The sequence below is a fragment of the Musca vetustissima genome, unplaced genomic scaffold (assembly GCF_032173495.1).
Source record: "Musca vetustissima isolate MV318-11 ecotype Yass unplaced genomic scaffold, APGP_CSIRO_Mvet_v1 utg17689, whole genome shotgun sequence".
NCBI lineage: Eukaryota > Metazoa > Arthropoda > Insecta > Diptera > Muscidae > Musca > Musca vetustissima.
Window position 1 is genome coordinate 286,363 of NW_026882728.1, and position 23,414 is coordinate 309,776.

Sequence of the window (23,414 nt, forward strand, 5' to 3'; positions counted from 1 at the left end):
TAATGTCAAATGATTTATAAATCATTTCAAAAAATTTTTAAACATCAGCAGCTATGAGGATGGCGATGACAATGATAGAAACCAGAGAATACATTTCGTGATCCTAGTGTTGGATGCTGATGAACAGATTCCTCCATCCCTCGCCCCCCAGTTCTTTATATTTTAAAAATGCAAGAGCAACAAATATGGTTTCTTAATATTAATCCCACTTTAATCCTGACCAGGTTGTGTGGGATATTCTCTCTACATAGAGAATTTTGTGTGTTTTGTTCTTTTTCAAATGCACACCCACCATTTGTTGCTCGTGGTTGTTGTAGCACTGCCATGGGGCAGCATGTGTTTGGGAGACCAAAGTACACCAAACAACAACAGCAACAACATCATCGTCTAGCATCGTTGAGGAATTCGAACTGACTGACTAGTGGAAACAGAAACTAAACATTAAACAGAAATACAATCCTCCAAAATAGATGGCATGACACAGCACGTTCTACTGTTTGTATTTCGTCTTTCCCAAAACCCCCCTCAAATGAATTTGAAATCAACATCGAAAAGCAACTTAGCCAAGAAAACAAATTCCTAGTGCAGAACATACGAAACATCATGGAGCATGGAAAAGAAGAATAAAACCAAAGAATCCAAATGCAAGTGAACTTCTTTGTTGTCGTGCGAAGTTCCCTCCGACATTGCTGGAAGTGTTGCAATTGATGACAATGAGGTAACTAAATATTTGTTCTCAGGGTACGCAGTGGAATACGGTCTCTAATAAATCTAGGATCACATGCACTGTTAAATTCAGATGTTCCGAATGAAGATTATTAAAAAAATGATCGATATATTTTTTGCTTCAGATTAGATTTTGCACAAACCACACCTACGGCAACTGGAACCTCAGGGATGAAAATTTAAAATATAATTTAAACAAGTAAAAATATAAGTCAGTTGGGTGGGGCCGAACTTTGTATACCCTTCACCACTATATGGACATTCAAAATATTGCCAGCAGTCTTACAGACATTCAGGTTAGAAAATGTGTCTCTGACTTTGAACATAATTGTGGACACTGACCTCCCCGCGGTGTCACCTTGGGTAGCTGCATTCAACAGCCATTGAAATAGTGAGTTGATATGTGCCGCTCACACTCGGAAAACCCCTCCTACTATCAAAACAAAGAAAAAGAAAACCAAACCCCCCAATGTTGACGACCCCCGCAAACGTATAAAGGATCACGATCTGTGAATCTGTGCGCACGTTGTATAGAACAGGCGCAGTTTTCGCTTTGGTGGATGTACCCAAGAAGTACAAAGACGATATTATTACCTTACAGAAAATGCGATGGAAAGGGACTGGCGTAAGTAAATCAGATGATTACGCCCTGTATTATAGCTGCCATACAGTGTTGCCAAAACTTTGAAGACATAGCTTTAGAATTTTACACATACGTTGGTACTACTTCTATGAGATTTGATATTGGAAATGGAATATATCGGTCGTTTTTAGGTACACCATCCCTCAATATTTGTTTTTTTAAGCTTTTAGGCAAATTTTTCAACCTAAATCTCTTATATATATAAAAATGAAATGATGTGCGAGAAACTAGAGACCAGAGATGGCCTGTCAGAAACAGTGACGTAAATGACATACATTTCCGACGTATTATACATACGTCAGAAACGTCGGAAACCTACCTAAATCCATTAGGTTTTCGACAAAATAGCTATTTCCATTAATCAATTTGGAAATTACGCATGCTTTACTCAAATTAATATAAAATTTCAAAATTTTCTTCTCAAAAAAATTTAGAAATTTTTATGAGTTCTAGTAAGGAATAGTCAGATATATGTAAAAATAATATACATTCTTGAAAATAACTGTATGTGCTGATAATATTGATATAAATGACGTTTACTACGTTTATTACATTTTATACAGGTATATGACGTTTTCGACGTTTACACCTTTTTGACAGTCGAAAACCTAAAAATTCGTCACACGGACCATCCCTGCTAGAGACTAGAGAACCAGTGTTGTATTCACATTGTTAACCGGAAGGTTTAGCTGTAAAAAAATTGCAAAATATTGGTTTTGAAAAATCCTTTTTTTATAAAACAAGCAGGCATGAAACGAAAATATTGAATTAAAATTATTTTTTTTTGTCAATCAATAATAATAAAAATAACCAGTGAGCGGAGCAGTATAGTCGGACGGGGCCGACCATACGATACCCTACACAACTACCACGGAACTCAAATTTTTTTCGGATGTTTATTCCGAGCCCGGGCAATATTTCGTGATATTTGCACCCTCTTGCCCGATTAGAGGTAAACAGCACCTCTTCCTCACACTTTTCCGAATATTACGAGTATTCAGAACAGCTATTGTCCAGATTCCCTTCACCGTGGGTTGTGTTGTGATGTTCGGCTTTCATTTGTGGTCTATATATCGACTCGAAAATAACACAAAAAATTAAGTTTTCGGTCCAATTCATTCCAAAATTATTATCTGGTCATCACCGAAAATTATAGGCGTTGTCCTTGACCATAACTGGAACCTCATGGAACATTTCAAAGCGATCAGCGCTATAGTTCAGCTCTCCAGAGTGATAATGGGTTACTAAATAATATACAAATACGGAGATACCTGTAAATATTTGGGTGTAACTCTCTCATCCGAGCACATACAACAATATATTTGGTCTTAATTTAAAGGTCAACCACTCCTCTTGGATATAATATCAACTTCTCGGGTATATGTCCTTCAGGGGTAAATATATATGCCATAGAATACACATTTTGTCATTTTTCACACAAAAGTCAGGGTCCATTTGACCCGCTAAATATTGACCGATCTTTATCAAAACATGCATGCTTATTCTTTGGCCTGATCCCCTTCTCCATGCAAAATGTCAAGATGTTCGAGCCATTATTGCGGCCTCTGGAGCGACCAGAAAAACCGACAAAAATTTAGTATTTGGTCCATTTCATCCCCTAAATATTAACCGATCTTTCCCAAAAACAATAGGGGTCTTCATTGGCCAGAACCCATCATACATGCAAAATTTCGTGAAGATTGGTCCATAACTGTGGCCTGTATCGTGTTTACAAATTATAATGGACAGACGGACGGACGGACGGACGGACGGACGGACACACATGTCTAGATCGACTCAGCTAGTCGAGATATGACGATCGGTATACTTAAAGGTGGGTCTAGCACCAATATTTCGCGGCGTTACAAACTTTTGGGGCTGCACAAAGCTATAATACCCTGACAACATAGTTGTGTAGGGTATAAAAACGGGGACGACCAAACATTGTTTGCTAAAACTCGAGAAAGGCTGAACGGATTTATCTTATCTTAGTCTTGAAATGTTCGTGGAGGTCCAGGGAAGGTTTAAAAGATGAGAAAATATCGAAAACCGCGAAAAATTTGCAAACAAATATTATGAAGCAAATCTGCATTTCCACGACTATAGCATCGAGCTATTTTGATTGCACCACGTCATAGTTGTTATTTTGAGATATTTTGGGCGAGAAGCGTAGGCTTTGTCAATTATTGAAAATTTTCAACAAAAAAAAAAAAAAAAAAATTGGATTGACATTATATTGAAAGTATTTTATGCGAGAATACAACAAATAATTGTAAAGTATATCATTGACTGTACACGCGATCATTGCATGTACACGTTTTCCATAGTTCCATATATAGTTTCGTCCGATTTCATGTAAATGGTGCCCCAATGTCCCTATATATCTTTCGATTTGCACGAAATTTGGCATAATGCACTGAATTGAGCCCAGAATGATGTCTGCCATGTTTCGTGAAAATCTGTCCTGATTTAGATATAGGTCCCATATATAGTTTCGTCCGATTTAAGGTAAATGTTGCTCCAAAGTCCCTAAATATCTTTCGATTTGCACGACATTTGGCACAGCGTACTGAATAAAGCCTAGAATGATGTGTGCTAAGTTTCGAGAAAATCGGTTTAGATTTAGATATAGCTCCCATATACAGTGGCTCCATCGAATAATCGGACAAGTGGTTGTCAGATATAATAACGCTATACATTTCAAAAAAAAATGTCTAAATGTGTAATTTTTTCGCTTTTATTTACACATTACTTACTTATATTTCTGAACAATACAAAAAACAACAACTTTCCTAGTGATAACAGTAAATTTCGTCAGAAAAACAAAATTAACTCAATTTATTGTGTTCAACGCAAAATCGGACAAAGCAAAGTATCAATGTTTAAAGTCCCGTTATTATGCAAATATTAACTTCAAATCGGTATTTTGTTTGTCATATTCATTCGTAAATTGCATTTAGACCAAGAAAGTGGTAATACTAAATAAAAATAAATGTAAATGGCTCCAAAAGGGAAACAATCCAGTGTGGAAATCAGGCAATTAATAGATAAATTGAGTTATGAAGATAAAACAGTAAGAGAAATTGCCGAATTGGTAGGAATGAGTAAATCTACTGTCCACGACATTATAAAGAGGTTCCGTGATGAGTTCCGATTGACCAATAAAAGCAGAGAAGGTCAAGGGAAGATATTAAATGAGCGAGAAGAGCGTTCGATATTAAAAGAAATAAAACAATATTCATTTTAAACCGCAAAAGAACTTAAAATAAATTTAAAAACTCGCACTGGAAAAGATGTGTGCCTAAATACTATTCGCAATACATTGCATAAATATAATTATTATGGGAGAGTTGCAAGAAAAAAGCCATTTATTAGCCTTAAAAATAAAAACTGTAGTATAAAATATGCCAAGGAGTTTTTACTAAAACCAGACGATTATTGGAAGCAGGTAATTTGATGATAGATCATCTTAAAATAAATTTCTATTGATAGTTTTCATTATATTAAGGTTCTGTTTACTGACGAAAGCAAATTTAATTTGCACGGATCAGATGGGAAGATGTATGTGTGGCGTAAGCCAAATGCTGACTATAATCATGAGAATACAAAAGCCACTGTTAAGCACGGAGGAGGTTCCGTTATGGTTTGGGGCTGCATGTCGAGTGCGGGAGTAGGTAATTTGCATTTTATTGATGGTAAAATGGACAAATTTGTCTACCTCAACATTTTAAAACAAAATGTAAAGCAAAGTGCAGACAAATTGGGTATCGCGAACAACTTTGCCTTTTATCAAGACAACGATACCAAGCACACATCAGGTGTAGCAAAGCTTTGGTTGATCCATAACTGCCCCAAACATATACAAACACCTGCACAGAGCCCAGACCTTAACGTAATTGAGCATCTTTGGGAAGAATTAGCTAGGAGAGTGTATGAAAAAAAATTTAACTCCTTAGTACAGCTTAAGGAGGCTTTACTGGAATCGTGGAACTCCATAGAGCCGGAGGTATGTCAGAATTTGGTCAAATCAATACCGAAGCGTTTACAGGCCGTTCTGGACAACAAAGAATATGCAACTAAATATTAGTTTCTCGATTTTTTGCATTTTTTACCATTGATACTTTGCTTTGTCCGATTTTGCGTTGAACACAATAAATTGAATTAATTTTGTTTTTCTGGCGAAATTTACTGTTATCACTAGGAAAGTTGTTGTTTTTTGTATTGTTCAGAAATATAAGTAAGTAATGTGTAAATAAAAGCGAAAAAACTACACATTTAGACAATTTTTTTGAAATGTAAAGCGTTATTATATCTGACAACCACTTGTCCGATTATTCGATGGAGCCACTGTATATTTTCGTTCGATTTAAGGTAAATGGTGGACCAAAGTCTTTATATATCTATCGATTTGCACGAAATTTGGCATAGGGTAATGAATTAGGTCAAGAGTGAAGTGTTGTAAGTATCGTGAAAATCGGTTCAGATTTAGTTATAGCTCCCATATATATTTTAGCCCTATTTAATGTACTGAAATTTGTATTCCGACGACGTCTGTTAGGATACATATGTTGAATATATCCAAAGTGGTGAAGGGTATCATATAGTCGGCTCAGTCCGACTTCACTACTTTTCATACTGGCTTTCTGCTGCGGTGCAACTTTTTGCACTACTTTGAATTTCAAGGGCTGTACCCCAAGCTCATTTTTCAATATTTTCTGAATGGAATATTGCGACGTGTTCAGCTCACGAGCCATTTTTCGGCCATTGCGACGCGCTGCTTTACTTTTCGAACCATTTCTGCTGATGTCGGGCTGCTCTACCTGTATCACGGTAACGAGCGATAGTACGAGACACAAAAGAAGAGTTATTCACATTTAAATGCTGGAGTGCTCTAACGATAGCCAATTGTGGTTTTCCAGTCAAATATAAAGAAACCACACAATGACGCTTGAATTCCATGGTGAATAACATTTTTTCTGGAAAATTCTCACCAAAATGCTTTTGTACTCTTGTGGCTTAAAAATGACACCAGTCTGAAGTTGGTTGCAGTTTTTTCATCTCACCTAGTATTAAATTACCTTCTGAGTCGATTTATTTGTGTCCATCCACCGTTTGTATGCACTGTGTATTAATTTTTTGAAGAACGGATTCTATTGGAATTGGAGAAAATTGGTTCAGATTTATATGTAGCTATACGATATACTGATAGGACACCAACGATGTGTGTGTGTAGACATCGATTCAGATTTACATATATCACTCTCATATATAATATGTATGTTCCTCCGAATTAAAGTCAATGGTATCGCAATCATTCACCCTTGTATTAATTTTTGTTGAAATCGGTTAAGATTTGGATATAGTTCCTGTATGTATGTTGGATATAGTGATTAAGATCAACTGAGCTGAAGTGGTTTACCCTTCACCACGAGATTAAAAATATGGGCGGCTATATCTTGGAAAATTTTTGCAAGGAGATTTTTTTCTCCTTCTGAAATAGCAAATTACAGACACAAGTTGGAACAATTTTCTTCCAAGGCGGGAGTTACCAGAATGAGTGGACCGATTAGATTTATGCATGTCCGTTCGTCTGTCCATGTTAAATTGTAAACAAAGTACAGATTGCATTTATAATCCGAATGAAATTTAATTTGGCTCAGCCTACTTATTTAGCCCAAATCGCTTCAGATTCCGCAATAGTTTACACAAGTCCCATCTGTCGATTTCTAGCAAAATTTGCTTATTTATAAAAATCAAAAAGTTGCTTTAGTTTTGACCAAGCCAAAAATTAGGTAAATTTAGTTTTTCATATAATATTTTTTATTTCAAAATAAATTTTGCGTTTATATTTTTCGGAAGTTATCATGTGCTCGCACCAGCAAGGCAGACTTACGGATATTTTTAAATCGACTCCAAATTGTCTGAAACGGTTACGTTGCAAAGAAATATAGGGTCTTAAACCAATATTTCGATGAGCAAAGTGTATATATCCTAATTAGACATAAGTTTGAGGGTATACAAAATTGTCAATTGTATTACCTTAAAACTTTGAGCCCGAATTTTTCCGAGATTATGGAATGATTTCATGTGCACAGAACAAATGAACAAACGTCACTACATCCTTGCATTCGGGAGGTACAGTACATAATTTCTGGAAAATAAAAATCCAATATCAAGATAATAAAAAGCAATATCGACGAAAAATCATTTTAAATTATTCTCTATTTACTTAAAAAAATTAATAATAATTCTAAGGGTGCATTTCGTATTATTCAAAGACAAAGCGATATAAATAATTTGGACTGTATACACAGTCAAAAATAGAAAAGCACATAGCATTACGAAAAATTTTATTTTTTCTTAGAATTTTCTATAACATGTGTCGTCCAAGACCTATATAAGGTCGGCCAGTAAGCGAATTCATCGATAAAACTTAAGTTTAACGTCAGTTTTTTTTGCCGAGGCAAAAACTAAATGTTTCGCCGAGGCAAAAACTAAATGTTTCTCGCCAATGAAGACCCCTATTGTTTTGGAAAAGATCGGTTAATATTTAGGGGATGAAATGGACCAAATACTTTATTTTTGTCGCTTTTTCTGGTCGCTACAGAGGCCGCAATTATGGCCCAAACACCGCGAATTTTTGCATGGAGAAGGGGATCGGGTCAGAGAATAAGCATGCATGTTTTGATAAAGATCGGTCAATATTTAGCGGGTCAAATGGACCCTGACTTTTGTGTGAAAAATTACAAAATTTGTATTCTATAGTGTATATATTTACCCCTGAAGAACGAAGACCCGAGAAGTTGATAGCATACCCAAGAGGAGTGGTTGACATTTTAATTGATACCATTTATATGGTCGTATGTACTCAGATGTGGGAGTTACACTTAAATATTTACAGGTGATTACGTACTGAGATATTATTTAGTAACCCATTACCACACTAGAATGCCGAAATATAGCTCAGATCGCTTTGAAATTTTCCATGACGATCCAGGTATGGTCAAGAGCTTATAATTTTCGGTGATGATCAAATAATAGAATTGGGATGAAGTGGACCGAAAACTTACTTTGTTGTTTTTTTTTTGAGTCGATCTATAGGCCACAATTGAAAGCCGAACATTACAACACAACCCACGGTGAAGGAAATCTGGACAAGTAATTAGAAGGGTTGTACTGAAGATTAGTAATATTTGTTGACCTCTAATCGGTCAACGGGTGCAAATATCGCGAAGTATTGCCCAAGCTCAGAATGTAGTACCACAGAAAGTTAGATTTTCGTAGAAGTTGTGTAGGGTATAATATGGTCTGCCCCGTCCGACTATACTGCCCCGCTCACTGGTTTTTAGGATAATTTACTTGAAAATCTTCTTTAAATCCTTGAAATAGTCCAAATGTTCTTCACAAAGACAATATAAATTAAAGTTGAATTTAATGTTGTCAAAATATTTTGACGTCTAACATAATGATTTGAGAGCAAACTTTATACTCATCTGTGCTTACTTTCCGACCTTATATAGGCCTTGGTGTCGTCCATAATCAGGTCTTGACATACTATGTATTGCAATAAAAAAAAATATATATATGTACCAGTTGTGTATTAAATAATTATCATAATTATCTCTGTCCTTAGCCGGAGAATGAATCGGTCCGTACCGTTCCGCCCTTAACCGCGACCAGTGAATTTATTACAAATTGTTGTACGAAATGACATGTATTACCAGTGAGATACAGTTTATCAACGATCTACATCCCTATAAAATATGCAAAATGTTTTCTCAATCGGAAAACTTTGACAGGGTGGTGTTTCATTTACATAAAATCGGACGAAAATTCATATGGGAGCTATATCTAAATCTGAACCGATTTCAACAAAACTTTACGTACGTCAGGCAGTATGGTACTCCATTAACATACAACTATATATGGGAGCTATATCTAAATCAGAACCGATTTTCTCCAATTTCATGTGACATGTGCCAAATTTCATCCAAATCGGATTAAAAAATCGACCGTACTTTGTTCACAAAAATATATGGACGGACGGACATGCATAAATCGTCTCAGAAAATGATTCTATGCTTATTCTCAAAAGGAACCATGGGTCTATCTCGATTCCTTACCCTGTACCACAGTGTGGTGAAGGGTATAAAAATGGGGATATACTGTCATACAGGAGCTATTTCAAAACTCTAATTGCTATATGAAAAGTTCTAATCATGAAAATAAACACTTCGTTTGCATTTTAATTTTGCTTGGCTATTTTATTTACATTCACTTTTTTGTTCGTTAGAAGTCGTTTATTTTCAGCTGTTGCACACATACACTCTCACACAGATCATCACATGAACTTATTTAGTGTTTGGGCAATTGTGGAATATGTTCACCGGTGGGTTGGAAACCATGTTCATCGGCAACATATTGAACGGTATAGACCTTACCGTCATGTTTATCATTCCACGAGAATTCACCATGAACAACAATGGCATGTTCATCGCCATGTTCACCCTTGACTTCCTTCAATTTGCCTTCTTCGTGGCGGCTGGTGCCGTCACTGGTCTCAGCACTGCAATGAAAACGAATATTATGTTTAGATTTGAATGTTAATCCATAGGTTACCATTTCGACTTACACAAAGAAATAACCTCATGTTCAACATTGGAATCAAGTTTCACAATTTCAGCATGGTCGCCATCAAGTCTGGGGGCAGCCAAGGCGACGGCGAATAGAGCAGCAAAAACAATGAAGAATTTCATGATTGTAATTTTTCGTTTGAGATCTCTTGTTCCAGTTGAATTCAAAAATCGTAGTGGATGTCAATTGTTTTGAATCGTTTGGTTTTTATATTTTTTCGTAGTTGGCAAATGTTTATGATTGCTGGTTGTTGGATTCAAAATTTCTAATGTACTTTAAGTGTATAAAACTTGATTTTACCAAAAAACGCGGTAAGCAGCAGAAATTTATGGTGTATGGTACGGAATACATTATAAAATAAAATTTGAATTAATTAATAAAAAGAAGTACCGTTATTTAAGTGTGAATTAAGAAAAAACAAGCGTGGATTTTTTTAATATATTTATGGGCATGGATTTTTTAAATATATTTTTATTGAAGACTCCATAGGCGTGAATTTTTTAAATACATAGGCGTGGATTTTGAAATATACTTTTATTGAAGACTCCATAGGAATGGGTTTTTATACCCTACACAACTATGTTGTCAGGATATTATAGATTTGTGCAGCCCCAAGGGTTTGTAACGCCGCAAAATATTGGTCCTGGACCCACCTTTAAGTATACTGATCGTCATATCTCGACTAGCTGAATCGATCTAGACATGTGTGTCCGTCCGTCTGTCCATTATAATTGGTCCATTATTACAGTAATGGACCAATCTTCACGAAATTTTGCATGCAGGATGGGTTCGGCTAGCTGAATCGATCTAGACATGTGTGTCCGTCCGTCTGTCCATTATAATTTGTGAACACGATACAGGCCACAGTAATGGACCAATCTTCACGAAATTTTGCATGCAGGATGGGTTCGGCCCAATGAACCCCTATTGTTTTTGGTAAAGATCGGTTAATATTTAGAGGATGAAATGGACCAAATACCTAATTTTTTGTCGGTTTTTCTGGTCGCTCCAGAGGCCGCAATTATAGCCCAAACATAACGAATTTTTATAAGGAGAAAGGGATTGGACCAAAGAATAAGCATGCATGTTTTGATAAAGATCGGTTAATATTTAGCGGGCCAAATGGACCCCGACTTTTGTGTGAAAAATGACAAAATTTGTATTATATATAACAATTTGTATTATATTTACTCCTGAAGGACATAGAACCGAGAAGTTGATAATATATCCAAGAGGAGTGGTTTACCTTTAAATTGATACCAATTATATTGTCGTATGTACTCGGATGAGGGAGTTATATTTAATATTTATAGTTGCTTACGTATTCAGATATTTTTTAGTAACCCATTACCACAGTAGAGGACGGAAATATAACGCTGATCGATTTGACATTTTCCATGGGGTTCCAGTTATGGTCAAGGACAGCGCCTATAATTTTCGGTGATGGTCAGATAAAAAAATTGGGATGAAGTCGACCGAAAACTTATTTTTTCGAATCGATCTATAGGCCACAATTATAAGCCGAAAATCACCATACAACCCACGGTGAAGACATTCTGGACAAGTAATTAGAAGGGCTGTACTGAATATTAGAAATATTCGGAAAATATGCCAGTGTATGGAAGAGGTGCTGTTGATCTCTAATCTTGCAAGAGGGTGCAAATGTCACAAAATATTACCCAGGCTCGGAATAAACATTCGCAGAAAGTTGGAACTCCTTCGTAGTTGTGTAGGGTATCATATGGTGGGCACCGCCCGACTATACTGCTCCGCTTACTGATTAAATATACTTTTATTGAAGACTCCATAGGAATGTTTATACCCTTCACCACACTGTGGTACAGGGTATTATGTCTTTGTGCATATGTTTGTAACAGGCAAAAATAATCGAGGTAGACTCATGGTTCCTTTTGAGAATATGCATAGAATCACTTTCTGAGTCGATTTATGCATGTCCGTCTGTCCGTCCGTCTGTCCGTCCGTCCGTCCATGTATTTTTGTTAACAAAGTACAGGTCGCATTTATGATCCGATTTGGATGAAATTTGGCACAGGTCACTTAATTGGCCCAAGGTCGAACCCTATTGAAATTGGAGAAAATCGGTCCAGGTTTAGGCATAGATCCGATATAAGGGTACCCCAAAATTTTCGGTATTTTGAGGTTCTTGAGTGCGTTTTTTATCTGAATTCGCTGAAATTTGGTACTTTGAGTTGTTATTGGGTAGCAAATCTCTCTACCAAAAATTATAAATAAAGGTCCATTTTTTCGGATAGCCCCCATATAAGATTACCCCCAATTTTCGGTATTTTGGGGGTTTTGATCGCATTTTCCGACCGAATTCGCTGAAATTTGGTACTTTGTGTTCTTATTGGGTAGCAAATCTCCCTACCAAAAATTATAAATAACGGTCCATTTTTTCGCATAGCCTCCATATAAGGGTACCCCCAAATTTTCGGTATTTTGAGGTTCTTGAGCGCGTTTTTTAACTGAATTCGCTGAAATTTTGTACATTGAGTTCTTATTGGGTAGCAAATATCCCTACCAAAAATTATAAATAAAGGTCAATTTTTTCGGATAGCCCCCATATAAGATTACCCCCAATTTTCGGTATTTTGGGGGTTTTGATCGCATTTTTCGACCGAATTCACTGAAATTTGGTACTTTGTGTTCTTATTGGGTAGCAAATCTCCCTACCAAACATTATAAATAAAGGTCAATTTTTTCGGTATTTTGAAGCCCTGAATTCGCTGAAATTTTGTACATTGAGTTCTTATTGGGTAGCAAATATCCCTACCAAAAATTATAAATAAAGGTCCATTTTTTCGGATAGCCCCCATATAAGGGCACCCCCAATTTTCGGTATTTTCGGGTTTTTGGGCTCGTTTTATAACTAAATTCGCTGAAATTTTGTACATTGGGTTCATATTGGGTACCAAATTACTCCACTAAAAATTATAAATATAGGTCCAGTTTTTCTGGTAGTACCCATATAACGGTACCCCAAAATTTTTGGTATTTTGGGGGTTCTGATCGGATTTTTCAACCAAATTGACTGTAATTTAGTACGTCGAGTTCTTATTAGGTAGCACATCTCTCCACTATAAATTATAAATATTGGCCAATTTTTTCTGGTAGCCCCCAGGTTTTGAGGTTCTTGAACCAAATTCTTTTTTCTGGTACAGGGTATTATGTTTTTGTGCATATGTTTGTAACATGCAAAAATAATCGAGATAGACCCATGGCTCCTTTTGAGAATATGCATAGAAAATTTGGCACAGCGTAGCAAATTAGGTCTAGAATGATGTGTGTAAAGTTGCCTGAAAATCGGTTCAGATTTATATATAGCTCCCATATATACTTTCGTCAGATTTAATGTAAATGGTGCACCAAAGTCCCTATATATCTTTCGATTTGCACGAAATTTGGCACAGCGTAACAAATTAGGTCTAGAATGATGTGTGTTAAGTTTCCTGAAATCGGTTCAGATTTAGATATAGCTTCTATATCTGACCAAATGAACAATTTAGTATCGGTTGCAGAATGACGTGTTTATGGTTCCAATTTCATTTTACTGGTCCTTTAAAAATGCGACTTCTGTTAGGATTCATCTGTTGAATATACTCAAAGTGGTGAAGGGTATCATATAGTCGGCCCCGTCCGACTTTACTACTTTCCTTACTGGTTTTTTATATATATTTTTATTGAAGACTCCATAGGCGTGGATTTTTATACCCTTCACCACACTGTAGTACAGGGTATTATGTCTTTGTGCACATGTTTGTAAAAGGCAAAAGGAAACGAGATAGACACATGTTTCCTTTTGATAATATGCATAGAATCACTTTCTAAGTCGATTTATACATGTCCGTCTGTCCGTCCGTCCGTCAGTCCGTCTGTCTGTCCATGTTAAATTGTAAACAAAGTACAGGTCGCATTTATGATCCGAATTGGACGAAAATTGGCATAGGTCACTTATTTGGCCCAAGGACGAACCCTATGGGAAACAAAATCAGTTTAGATTTAGATATATCTCCCATATATATTTTCGTCTTATTTAAGGTAAATGGTGTACCAAAGTCTCTATACATCCTTCGATTTGCACGAAATTTGGTACAGGGTAATGAATTAGGTCTACAATGATGTGTGCTAAGTTCCTTGAAAATCGGTTCAGATTTATATATAGCTTCCATATATATTTTCCTCCGATTTTATGTAAATGGTGCACCAAAGTCCCTATATATCTTTCGATTTACACGAAATTTGGTATAGGGTACTGAATTAAGTGTAGAATGATGTGTGTTAAGTCTCTTGGAAATCGGTTAAGATTTAGATATAACTCCCATATATATTTTCGTCCGATTTAATGTAAATAGTGCATAAAAGTCCCTATATAACTTTCGATTTGCACAAAATTTGGCATATCGTACTAAAATAAGCCTACAATGATGTGTGCTAAGTTTCTTGAAAGTCGGTTCAGATTTATATATAGCTGCCATATATATTTTCGTCGATTTAAGGTAAATGGTGTACCAAAGTCCCTATACATTCCTCGATTTGCACGAAATTTGGCATAGGGTACTGAATTAGGTCAAGAATGATGTGTGCTAAGTTTCGTGAAAATCGGTTCAGATTTATCTTTCGCTATATATGTTTCGATTTGCACGAAATTTGGCATAGAGTTCTGAATTAGGCCCAGAATGATGAGTGCAAAGTTTCCCGAAAATGGGTTTAGATTTAGATATAGCTCCCATATATATTATCTTCCGATTTTATGTAAATGGTGCACCATAGTCCCTATATATCTTTCGATTTGCACGTATTTTGACATAGTGTAATGAATTTGGTCAAGAACGTTGTGTGTTATTTTTCCTGAAAATCGTTCCAGATTTAGACATAGCTGCCATATATTTTCGTCCGATTAAAGGTAAATGGTGTACCAAAGTCTCTATACATCCTTCGATTTGCACGAAATTTGGCATAGCGTACTGAATAAAGACTAGCATGATGTGTGCTAAGTTTCGTGGAAATCGGTTCAGATTTAGATATAGCTCCTATATAATTTTTGTTCTGAATTTATTTAAATTGTGCACTAAATACCCAAAGTTTGTCCGATTGTCACACAATTTTGTACAATGAACTGTAGTTAATATAAATTAATCACTGGCAAGTCTCCTTGAAATCGGCTCAGCTTTAGATATAGGTGCACCAAACTCCTCGTTTTTATCAGAAATTTATCCAAATAATCAACGGGTGTCCGATTGATATTTGATTTACATAATTTTGTCCCATTGTAAGAAGCAACTCTTTATCTGACCAAATGAAAAATTTAGTATAGATTGCAGAATGACATGTTTATGGATCCAATTTCAGTTAACTGGTCCTTCAAAAATGCGACGTCTGTTATAATTCATCTGTTGAATATACCCAAAGTGGTATTCCTTACCGGTTTAATATATTTTTATTGAAGACTCCATCGGATTGGGTTTTTTAAATACACCTTTTTTGAAGACTCCATAGGATTTCTTTAAGGACCTATAGGCATGGATTTTTTTAATATATATATATTTTTTTTAAGACTATTGAAGATGAAGCGTGGATTTTTTAAATAAAATTAATTAACATAATTCTGATCTGAATTTATTTGTTTTTTTTTGTGCTATAATTTAGATGACTCGATAATGTGCCATTGTGTAATTTAGTATTGCATAAAATTAAAATTATTTTGGGCAAGTTCTTCTATTGTTGGCAGTGGAACGATCAGCTGCAAACAAAGAAAGAAATTAAAAAAAAAAACACAAACAAACTGCAGTTGACGATATTCCAGATAATAACCACTAAATATATAAAGACGTTTTGTTTCGCTTAGAAGTTATACACAAACAGTTCTGCTTTCATCGAATTAACATCCAATTTTTCTTTTGAAGCACAATGAAATTCTTTATTGTTTTTGCAGCTCTTTTTGCCATTGCCTTGGCTGCTCCCAGACCTGATAGTGAACATGCCGAAATTGTGAAACTTGATTCCAATGTTGAACATGATGGTTATTCCTTTGTGTAAGTTGAAATGGTAAACTTTGGATTTTCGTTCAAATCTAAACATGATTTTCTCCTGTATTGTAGAGCTGAAACCAGTGACGGCACCAGCCGCCATGAAGAAGGCAAATTGAAAGAAGTCAAGGGTGAACATGGCGATGAACATGCCATTGTTGTTCATGGTGAATTCTCGTGGAAGGATAAACATGACGGTAAGGTCTATACCGTTCAATATGTTGCCGATGAACATGGTTTCCAACCCACCGGTGAACATATTCCACAATTGCCCAAACACTAAAGAAGTTCAATTGAGGATCTATGTGTGTGTGTGCAATAGCTAAGACAAACATCTTATATGTTAATAAAGAATAGCAAGGCAATTATAAAATGCAAATAATTGTGTATTTCTTTTGTGTTAAATATATATATATATACATATATTGGAAAGTCAGGATGAAATTAAGTGCATTTCTTCATAATCATTTTCTGAGTCGACTTATACATTTCCGTCCGTCTGTCTTTCCATGTTAAATTGTAAAGAAAGTACAGGTCACATTTATGATCCGAATTTGATTTGACAAAGCTCATCTATTTTGTCCAAGGACGAGCCCTATTGAAATTGTGAAAAATCGGTTCAGATTTACATATAGCTCCCACATATATGGGAAATTACAAAAATGTTCCAAATTCCTTGAAACTGAGGTTTGCAAGCTTATAACTCGCGAAATATGAACATATTGCATATAATTCAAAGAATAAGCATGCCTGTTTTGATAAAGATCGGTCAATATTTAGCGGATCAAATGGACCCTGACTTTTGTGTGAAAAATTACAAAATTTGTATCCTATAGCGTATAGATTTACCCCTGAAGGGCATAGACCCGAGAAGTTGATAGTATACCCAAGAGGGGTGGTTGACCTTTAAATTGATATAAATTTTATTGTCCTGTGCACTCGTATGTGGGAGTTACACTTAAATTTTTACAGGTGCTAACGTACTCAGATATTATTTAGTAACCCATTACCACACTAGGGGGCGAAATATACCGCTGATCGCTTAGAAATCTTCCGTGAGGTTCCCGTTATGGTCAAGGACATGCTACAATTTTCGGTGATGATCAGATAATAATTTTGGGATGAAGTGGACCGAAAATATAATTTGTGTGTGTGTGTGTGTTTTTTTTTTCTATCTATAGGCTACAATTGAAAGCCGAACATCACAATACAAGCCACGGCGAAGGGAATCTGGACAAGTAATTAGATGGACTATACTGAATATTAGTAATATTTGTTGACCTCTAGTCAGTCAAGTGGGTGCAAATATCGCGAAATATTGGCCAGACTCAGAATATAGAACCACACAAAGTAAGATTTTCTAGGAAGTTGTGTAGGGTATCATATGGTCGGCCCCGTCCGACTATACTGCTCCGCTCACTGTTTGAAAAAAAAAAAAATTGTGGAAATTCAAAAATTAATTTATTTTCAGATATTTTCATGATTTTTATACCCTACACAACTATGTTGTCAGGGTATTATAGCTTTCTGCAGCCCCAAAAGTTTGTAACGCCGCGAAATATTGGTCCTAGACCCACCTTTAAGTATACCGATCGTCATATCTCGACTAGCTGAGTTGATCTAGACATGTGTGTCCGTCCGGCCGTCCATTATAATTTGTAAACACGATACAGGTCACAGTAATTTACCAATCTTCACGAAATTTTGCATGTAGGATGGGTTCTGGCCAATGAAGACCCCTATTGTTTTTGGAAAAGATCGATTAATATTTAGGGGATGAAGCGGACCAAAAACTTTTTTTGTCGGTTTTTCTGGTCGCTCCAGAGGCCGCAATTATTTCCCAAACACCCCGAGTTTTTGCATGGAGAAGGGGATCGGATCAAAGAATAAGCATGCCTGTTTTGATGAAAATCGGTCAATATTTAGCGGGTCAAATGGACCCTGACTTTTGTGTGAAAAAATTACAAAATCATTATTCTGGGGCATATATACTTGCTCCTGAAGGGCATATACCCAAGAAGTTGATAGTATATCCAAGAGGAGTTGTTGACCTTCAAATTAATACCAATTATACGACTGTATGTACTCCGATATGGGAGTTATCCGTAATTAGGTAAAGGTGACTATGTGCCTTGTATTACTATTACTTCATTAGAGGACGGAAATTTCGCGTTGATAGCTTTGAAATTGTACATGAACTTCCGATTATGGTCAAGGATGACGCCTATAGTTTTCGGTGAAGTTGAGATTCCATTCAGGGGGTGCAATGAACGAAAAACTTTAATTTTGTCAGATTTTCTAGTCGCTCTAGAGGCAATTATTATATGCAGAACATCACATATTTTACAAGGTGAGGGGTATCTGACCAAATACTTAGAGCGGCTGTTTATTCGGTCAATATTCCGAGGGTCAAATTAACAAAAACCTAAAGTGACCAAATATAAATAAGTGCAAATATCACGAAATATTGCCCAGGCTCAGAATATAGAACCGCAGAAAGTTTGCTTTTCGTGGTAGTTGTGTAGGGTATCATATGGTCATATGGCCGTCCGACTATATTGGTCCGCTCACTGGTTTTATTTGTTTTTCGCGACTATTAAACCGTATTTCAATGTGATTTGACAAATATGAAGAAATGTGAAGAAATTCGCAAATTACAACAAATAGAAATTCATTTAATTTATATTTGAAATACAAGATTTAAAACCGCTTTAACTTTTGTGCGTAGCATCCGATTTTGTGAAGACGATTCGAACTGATTTCGAATCAGCATATTTTCCTTAACCTATGTACCAAAAATCATGAATGTGCTGTCAAAAAAAAATTTCAAAACCCATATATACTAGTTTTAATCCCAAATTTCAGGATTTCAGCCCTATCCACTCACACAGAAACAAATTGCAAAATATTTGGTATCATTTAGCACTTTTTGTTGCCATAAGTATCAATTTCGTAAACTAAATTCTGGAGTCCAAATCTATCCTTTAACACATAATCAAGTTGTACCAAATATAGTACATTTTGTACACATAAGTATTATGCCATATCTCAACTCTACACTCCAACAGCAATCATTATTCCAAATTTTAGGTTTCTAGCTCTCTAATTTCACCCAAATCTAAATGTTTACCAAATCTAGTTCTGTTTAGTACTTTCCGTACATATAAATACGAATTCCCAAACCTGTCTCCATAGTTCAATCCTCAAAAGTAATCTTAATTCCAAATTTCAGGTTTTCAGCTCTATCCGTTCACCCAAAATCCAAATTGTACAAAATTTAGTACCATTTAGCACTTTTCGTACACATAAGTACGAATTCCTTAAGTTACACTCCAACAGTTATTTTAATTTCCAATTTCAAGAAACCAGCTCAATCTGTTCACCTTAATTCAACTTGTACCAAATTGAGTACCATTTAGTACTTTGCGTACATATAAGTACGATTTTTTAAAGCTAATTCAATCCTGTACTCCGTTAGTTCCTATTTTCAGGATTCCATCACTGTACGCTCAAATAAATACAAATAGTACCAAATTTAGTGCCAATTAGTACCAAAGAACCATTTCTAGAAATCATAAAATTTCAGGATTCTAGCTATATGTTAAATATATATACTATTAGAACTAAATTTATAGGTGAAATTTTCAAAAACCCTTTGTACATCTTTCTAACTTCCCAACCCACATTCTAGTTTCTACCGTTTGTCTAATACAAAGGGTATCATATTAAGTACATTTTAGTAATTTTCGTACCCTTCCAGTAATTTCGTACCTTTTAGTAATTTTCGTACCCTGCCTTATCTCAAACCTACACACCAACAATAACCCACACTCAAAATTTCAAGTATGTAGCTTCAGCCATTTCCTCTGGGCTCTCATATATATATATATATATATATTATTTGATCGGTTCAGATTTAGTTATAACTCACATATATAATTCCGTCGAATTTCTTATAAATAATGTACCAAACTCCCATTATTTGTCAGATGGAGAACAAATTCCGCACAGCGTACATTATTGAGTCTTAAAGTATAGGTCTTGAGATTTGTTCAAATCGGCCCAGAATAACATATAAGGCCTGTAAATATTTTTTAGTAGTCACACGTCAGTATTGATCCTTGAGCAAAATTTCTATATTCCAGTTTCCGACCCTTCGCGTTGCTATTATCTTATCAGTCATAATTACACACCCATTATTAGTCAACCAGTTTATAACACCTGCCAATAAAATATCTCGTTAATGGACTAGTGATTCATCTATAATATTTCAAAATAATAATCAGAATTATATATGCAATTAAATGAAAATAATGTGATCTTCTTAGTTTAAATCTAAACAAAGAAATTATAATTATTTGTTTCGAAATACTCGTATAACGGTTTCTTCAGTATTCGAATTAAACATGCCATTCATGTTTTCAAAATAATTGAAGACCAACAACCAAGTGCACATAAATTAGCAATCATTTAACCAATTAAGGTTATTTGTGTTAACACTGTTTCGGAATAAACAAAAAAAAAAAAAAATATTTTTATGTACAGCACTTAAGTTCGGCTGTGTTTGGTTATTGTTGATAGTGATATGATTCTGATGTAGATAAACGCTAAACATGTCCATCACATTATAATTCCAAGAATTTGATTGGTATTTAAATGTTTAATTACATTATGCAATATAATAGGAGGTAAATAAAAGTAAACAAATTAGGGTGGTTGAGAAGACAAAATACCAATACATAAGACATTAGTAAATGAGGATAGAACCTTAGAAGTATTGCTTTTACATTAACCCATAAACATGTCCCGTCCCATTCTCGGTGTGGTAAGTCCTTACAGAATTTTCCGAACAAAGAGTATGCAATTTTGTATTTTGGGACAAATTTTCCAATGGATGTGGGTATAAAATCGATCGATATTGGTCTATTTATTTGTATAATCAGTTCCGGTTCGTCCATGTGTCTGTTGCCATCACCCTGTATCCCGAATGTATATGAGTGGTCTGTACAAAATAACTCAAAAGATTACCTTTAAAAAAATACTAAGATATATTTTAACCCTAAAGTCCGAAAACGCTGGCTTATAAGCATATCGTTTGGCTTTAACAAAATAATTTACCTTTTTTGAAAATCAACTATGAAGATACAAACCAGTAAGGAAAGTGTTAAAGTCGGACGGGGCCGTCTATTTGATACCCTTCACCACTTTAGGTGTATTCATCAGATGGAATCCTGACAGACGTCGCATTTTTCAAGGACAATGGGACAACATTATGTAAATAAATTTAAAGTAAACTATCGAAATCTAAACCGATTTCATCGAATCTTGTCACATGTTAGGATACATTTATTTCAGTATGTTTTTTGCATTCGGACACATTTAGAATTCTCTATTTACTTATAAATCCAAATTTCGTGCAAATCGAAGGATATATAGGGACTTTGGTGCACTATTTACCTAAAATCTGACGAAAATATATATGGGAGCTATATCTAAATCTGAACCGATTTTCATGAAATTTAACACACATCGATCTAGACTTAATTTAGTACGCTGTGCCAAAATTCGTGCAAATCGAAGGATATATAGTGACATAGGTGCCATATTTACATAAAATCGGACGAAAATATATATGGGAGCTATATCTAAATCTGAACCGATTTTCACGAAATTTAACACACATCGTTCTAGAATTAATTCAGTACGCTGTTCCAAATTTCGTGCAAATCGAAGGATATATAGGGACTTTGGTGCACTATTTACCTAAAATCGGACGAAAATATATATAGGAGCTATATATAAAACTGAACCGATTTTCACGAAATTAAACACATCGTCCTAAAATTAATTCATTACGCTGTGCCAAATTTCGAGCAAATCGAAGGATATATAGGGACTTTGGTGCACTATTTACCTAAAATCGGACGAAAATATATATGGGAGCTATATCTAAATCTGAACCGATTTTTCCCAATTTCAATAGGGTTCGTCCTTGGGCCAAATAAGTGAACTGTGCCAAATTTCATCCAAATCGGATCACAAATGCGACCTGTACTTTGTTAACAAAAATACATGGACGGACGGACATGCATAAATCGACTTAAAAAGTGATTCTATGCATATTCTCAAAAGGAACCATGTGTCTATCTCGTTTCCTTTTGCCTGTTACAAACATATGCAGAAAGACATAATACCCTGTACCACAGTGTGGTGAAGGGTATAAAAATGGGTGACTACCGAGCATGTACGTGGGAGCTATATTTAAATCTGAATCGATTTCCCCGCTAGGTTTCGAACCTATTTTCGAGAAAAACCCACTAAGCGTTCTAAAATATCAACAAACTAGCAAAGGTTGCACCATAAATATGTGTCCGACATGGAAGCAATTATAGTTGTATGTACAAATATCCACCGCTACAAAAAAAAAAAAAAAAAAAAAAAAAAAATAAAAAAAAAAAAACAGTAAGGAAAGTAGTAAAGTCGGACGGGGCCGACTATATGATCCCTACACCACTTTTCGTATATTTAACAGATGGAATCCTAACAGACGTCTCATTTTTGAAGGACCATTAACATGCAATTAAACATGTCATTCTGCAACCTATACTGAATTTTGGTCGGATATAGAGTTGCTTCTTACAATGGGACAAAATTATGTAAATAAATGTAAAGCAAAATATCAAAATCTAAACCGATTTCATCCAAAATTTGTCACATGTTAGGTTACACTTATTTCAGTATGTTTTGTGTATTCGGCCATATTTTGAGTTCTTCATTTACTTATAAATCCAAATTTCGTTCAAATCGAAGGATATAAAGGGACTTTGGTGCACCATTTACCTAAAATCGGACAAACATATATATGGGAGCTATATGTAAATCTTAACCGATTTTCACGAAAATTTGCAAACATAATTATAGGCATAATTTAGTACGCTGTGCCAAATTTTGTGCAAATCGAAAAATATTTAAGGACTTTGGTGCACCATTTCAAAGGTGTAATTTTGTTATTACTTCCATATAAATACAAACCAGTGAGCGGAGCAGTATAATCGGACGGGACGCACATTATAATACCCTACATAACTACCACTGAGTTCTTAATTTCTACAAATCTATATTCCGAATGTGGGTAATATTTCGCGATATTTGCACTCTGTTAAACGATTAGAGATCAAAATCTCCCCTTTTTATACCCTTCACCACACTGTGGTACAGGGTATTATGTCTTTGTGCATGTGTTTGTAAGATGCAAAAGGAACCGAGAGAGACACATGGTTCCTTTTGAGAATATCCATAGATTCACTTTCTGAGTCGATTTATGCATGTCCGTCCGTCTGTCCATGTTAAATTGTAAACAAAAT

At 35.3% G+C, this 23,414-nt stretch overlaps 2 protein-coding genes across 2 annotated transcripts; one reads left to right on the forward strand and one right to left on the reverse strand.

Annotated features, from left to right (window-relative positions):
* Positions 1 to 9,724: 9,724 nt before the first annotated feature.
* LOC133329403 (larval cuticle protein 65Ab1-like) lies at positions 9,725 to 10,125 on the reverse strand. The gene is made up of 2 exons (XM_061537875.1): positions 9,989 to 10,125; positions 9,725 to 9,935 (listed from the first exon to the last, which is right to left on the reverse strand). The coding sequence occupies exons 1-2, from the start codon at positions 10,123 to 10,125 to the stop codon at positions 9,725 to 9,727; spliced, it is 348 nt and encodes a 115-aa protein (XP_061393859.1).
* Positions 10,126 to 15,914: 5,789 nt separating this feature from the next.
* Positions 15,915 to 16,344, forward strand: LOC133329404 (larval cuticle protein 65Ab1-like). Its single transcript, XM_061537876.1, has 2 exons — positions 15,915 to 16,056; positions 16,123 to 16,344. The coding sequence occupies exons 1-2, from the start codon at positions 15,932 to 15,934 to the stop codon at positions 16,331 to 16,333; spliced, it is 336 nt and encodes a 111-aa protein (XP_061393860.1). The 5' UTR covers positions 15,915 to 15,931; the 3' UTR covers positions 16,334 to 16,344.
* The last annotated feature ends 7,070 nt before the right edge of the window (positions 16,345 to 23,414 follow it).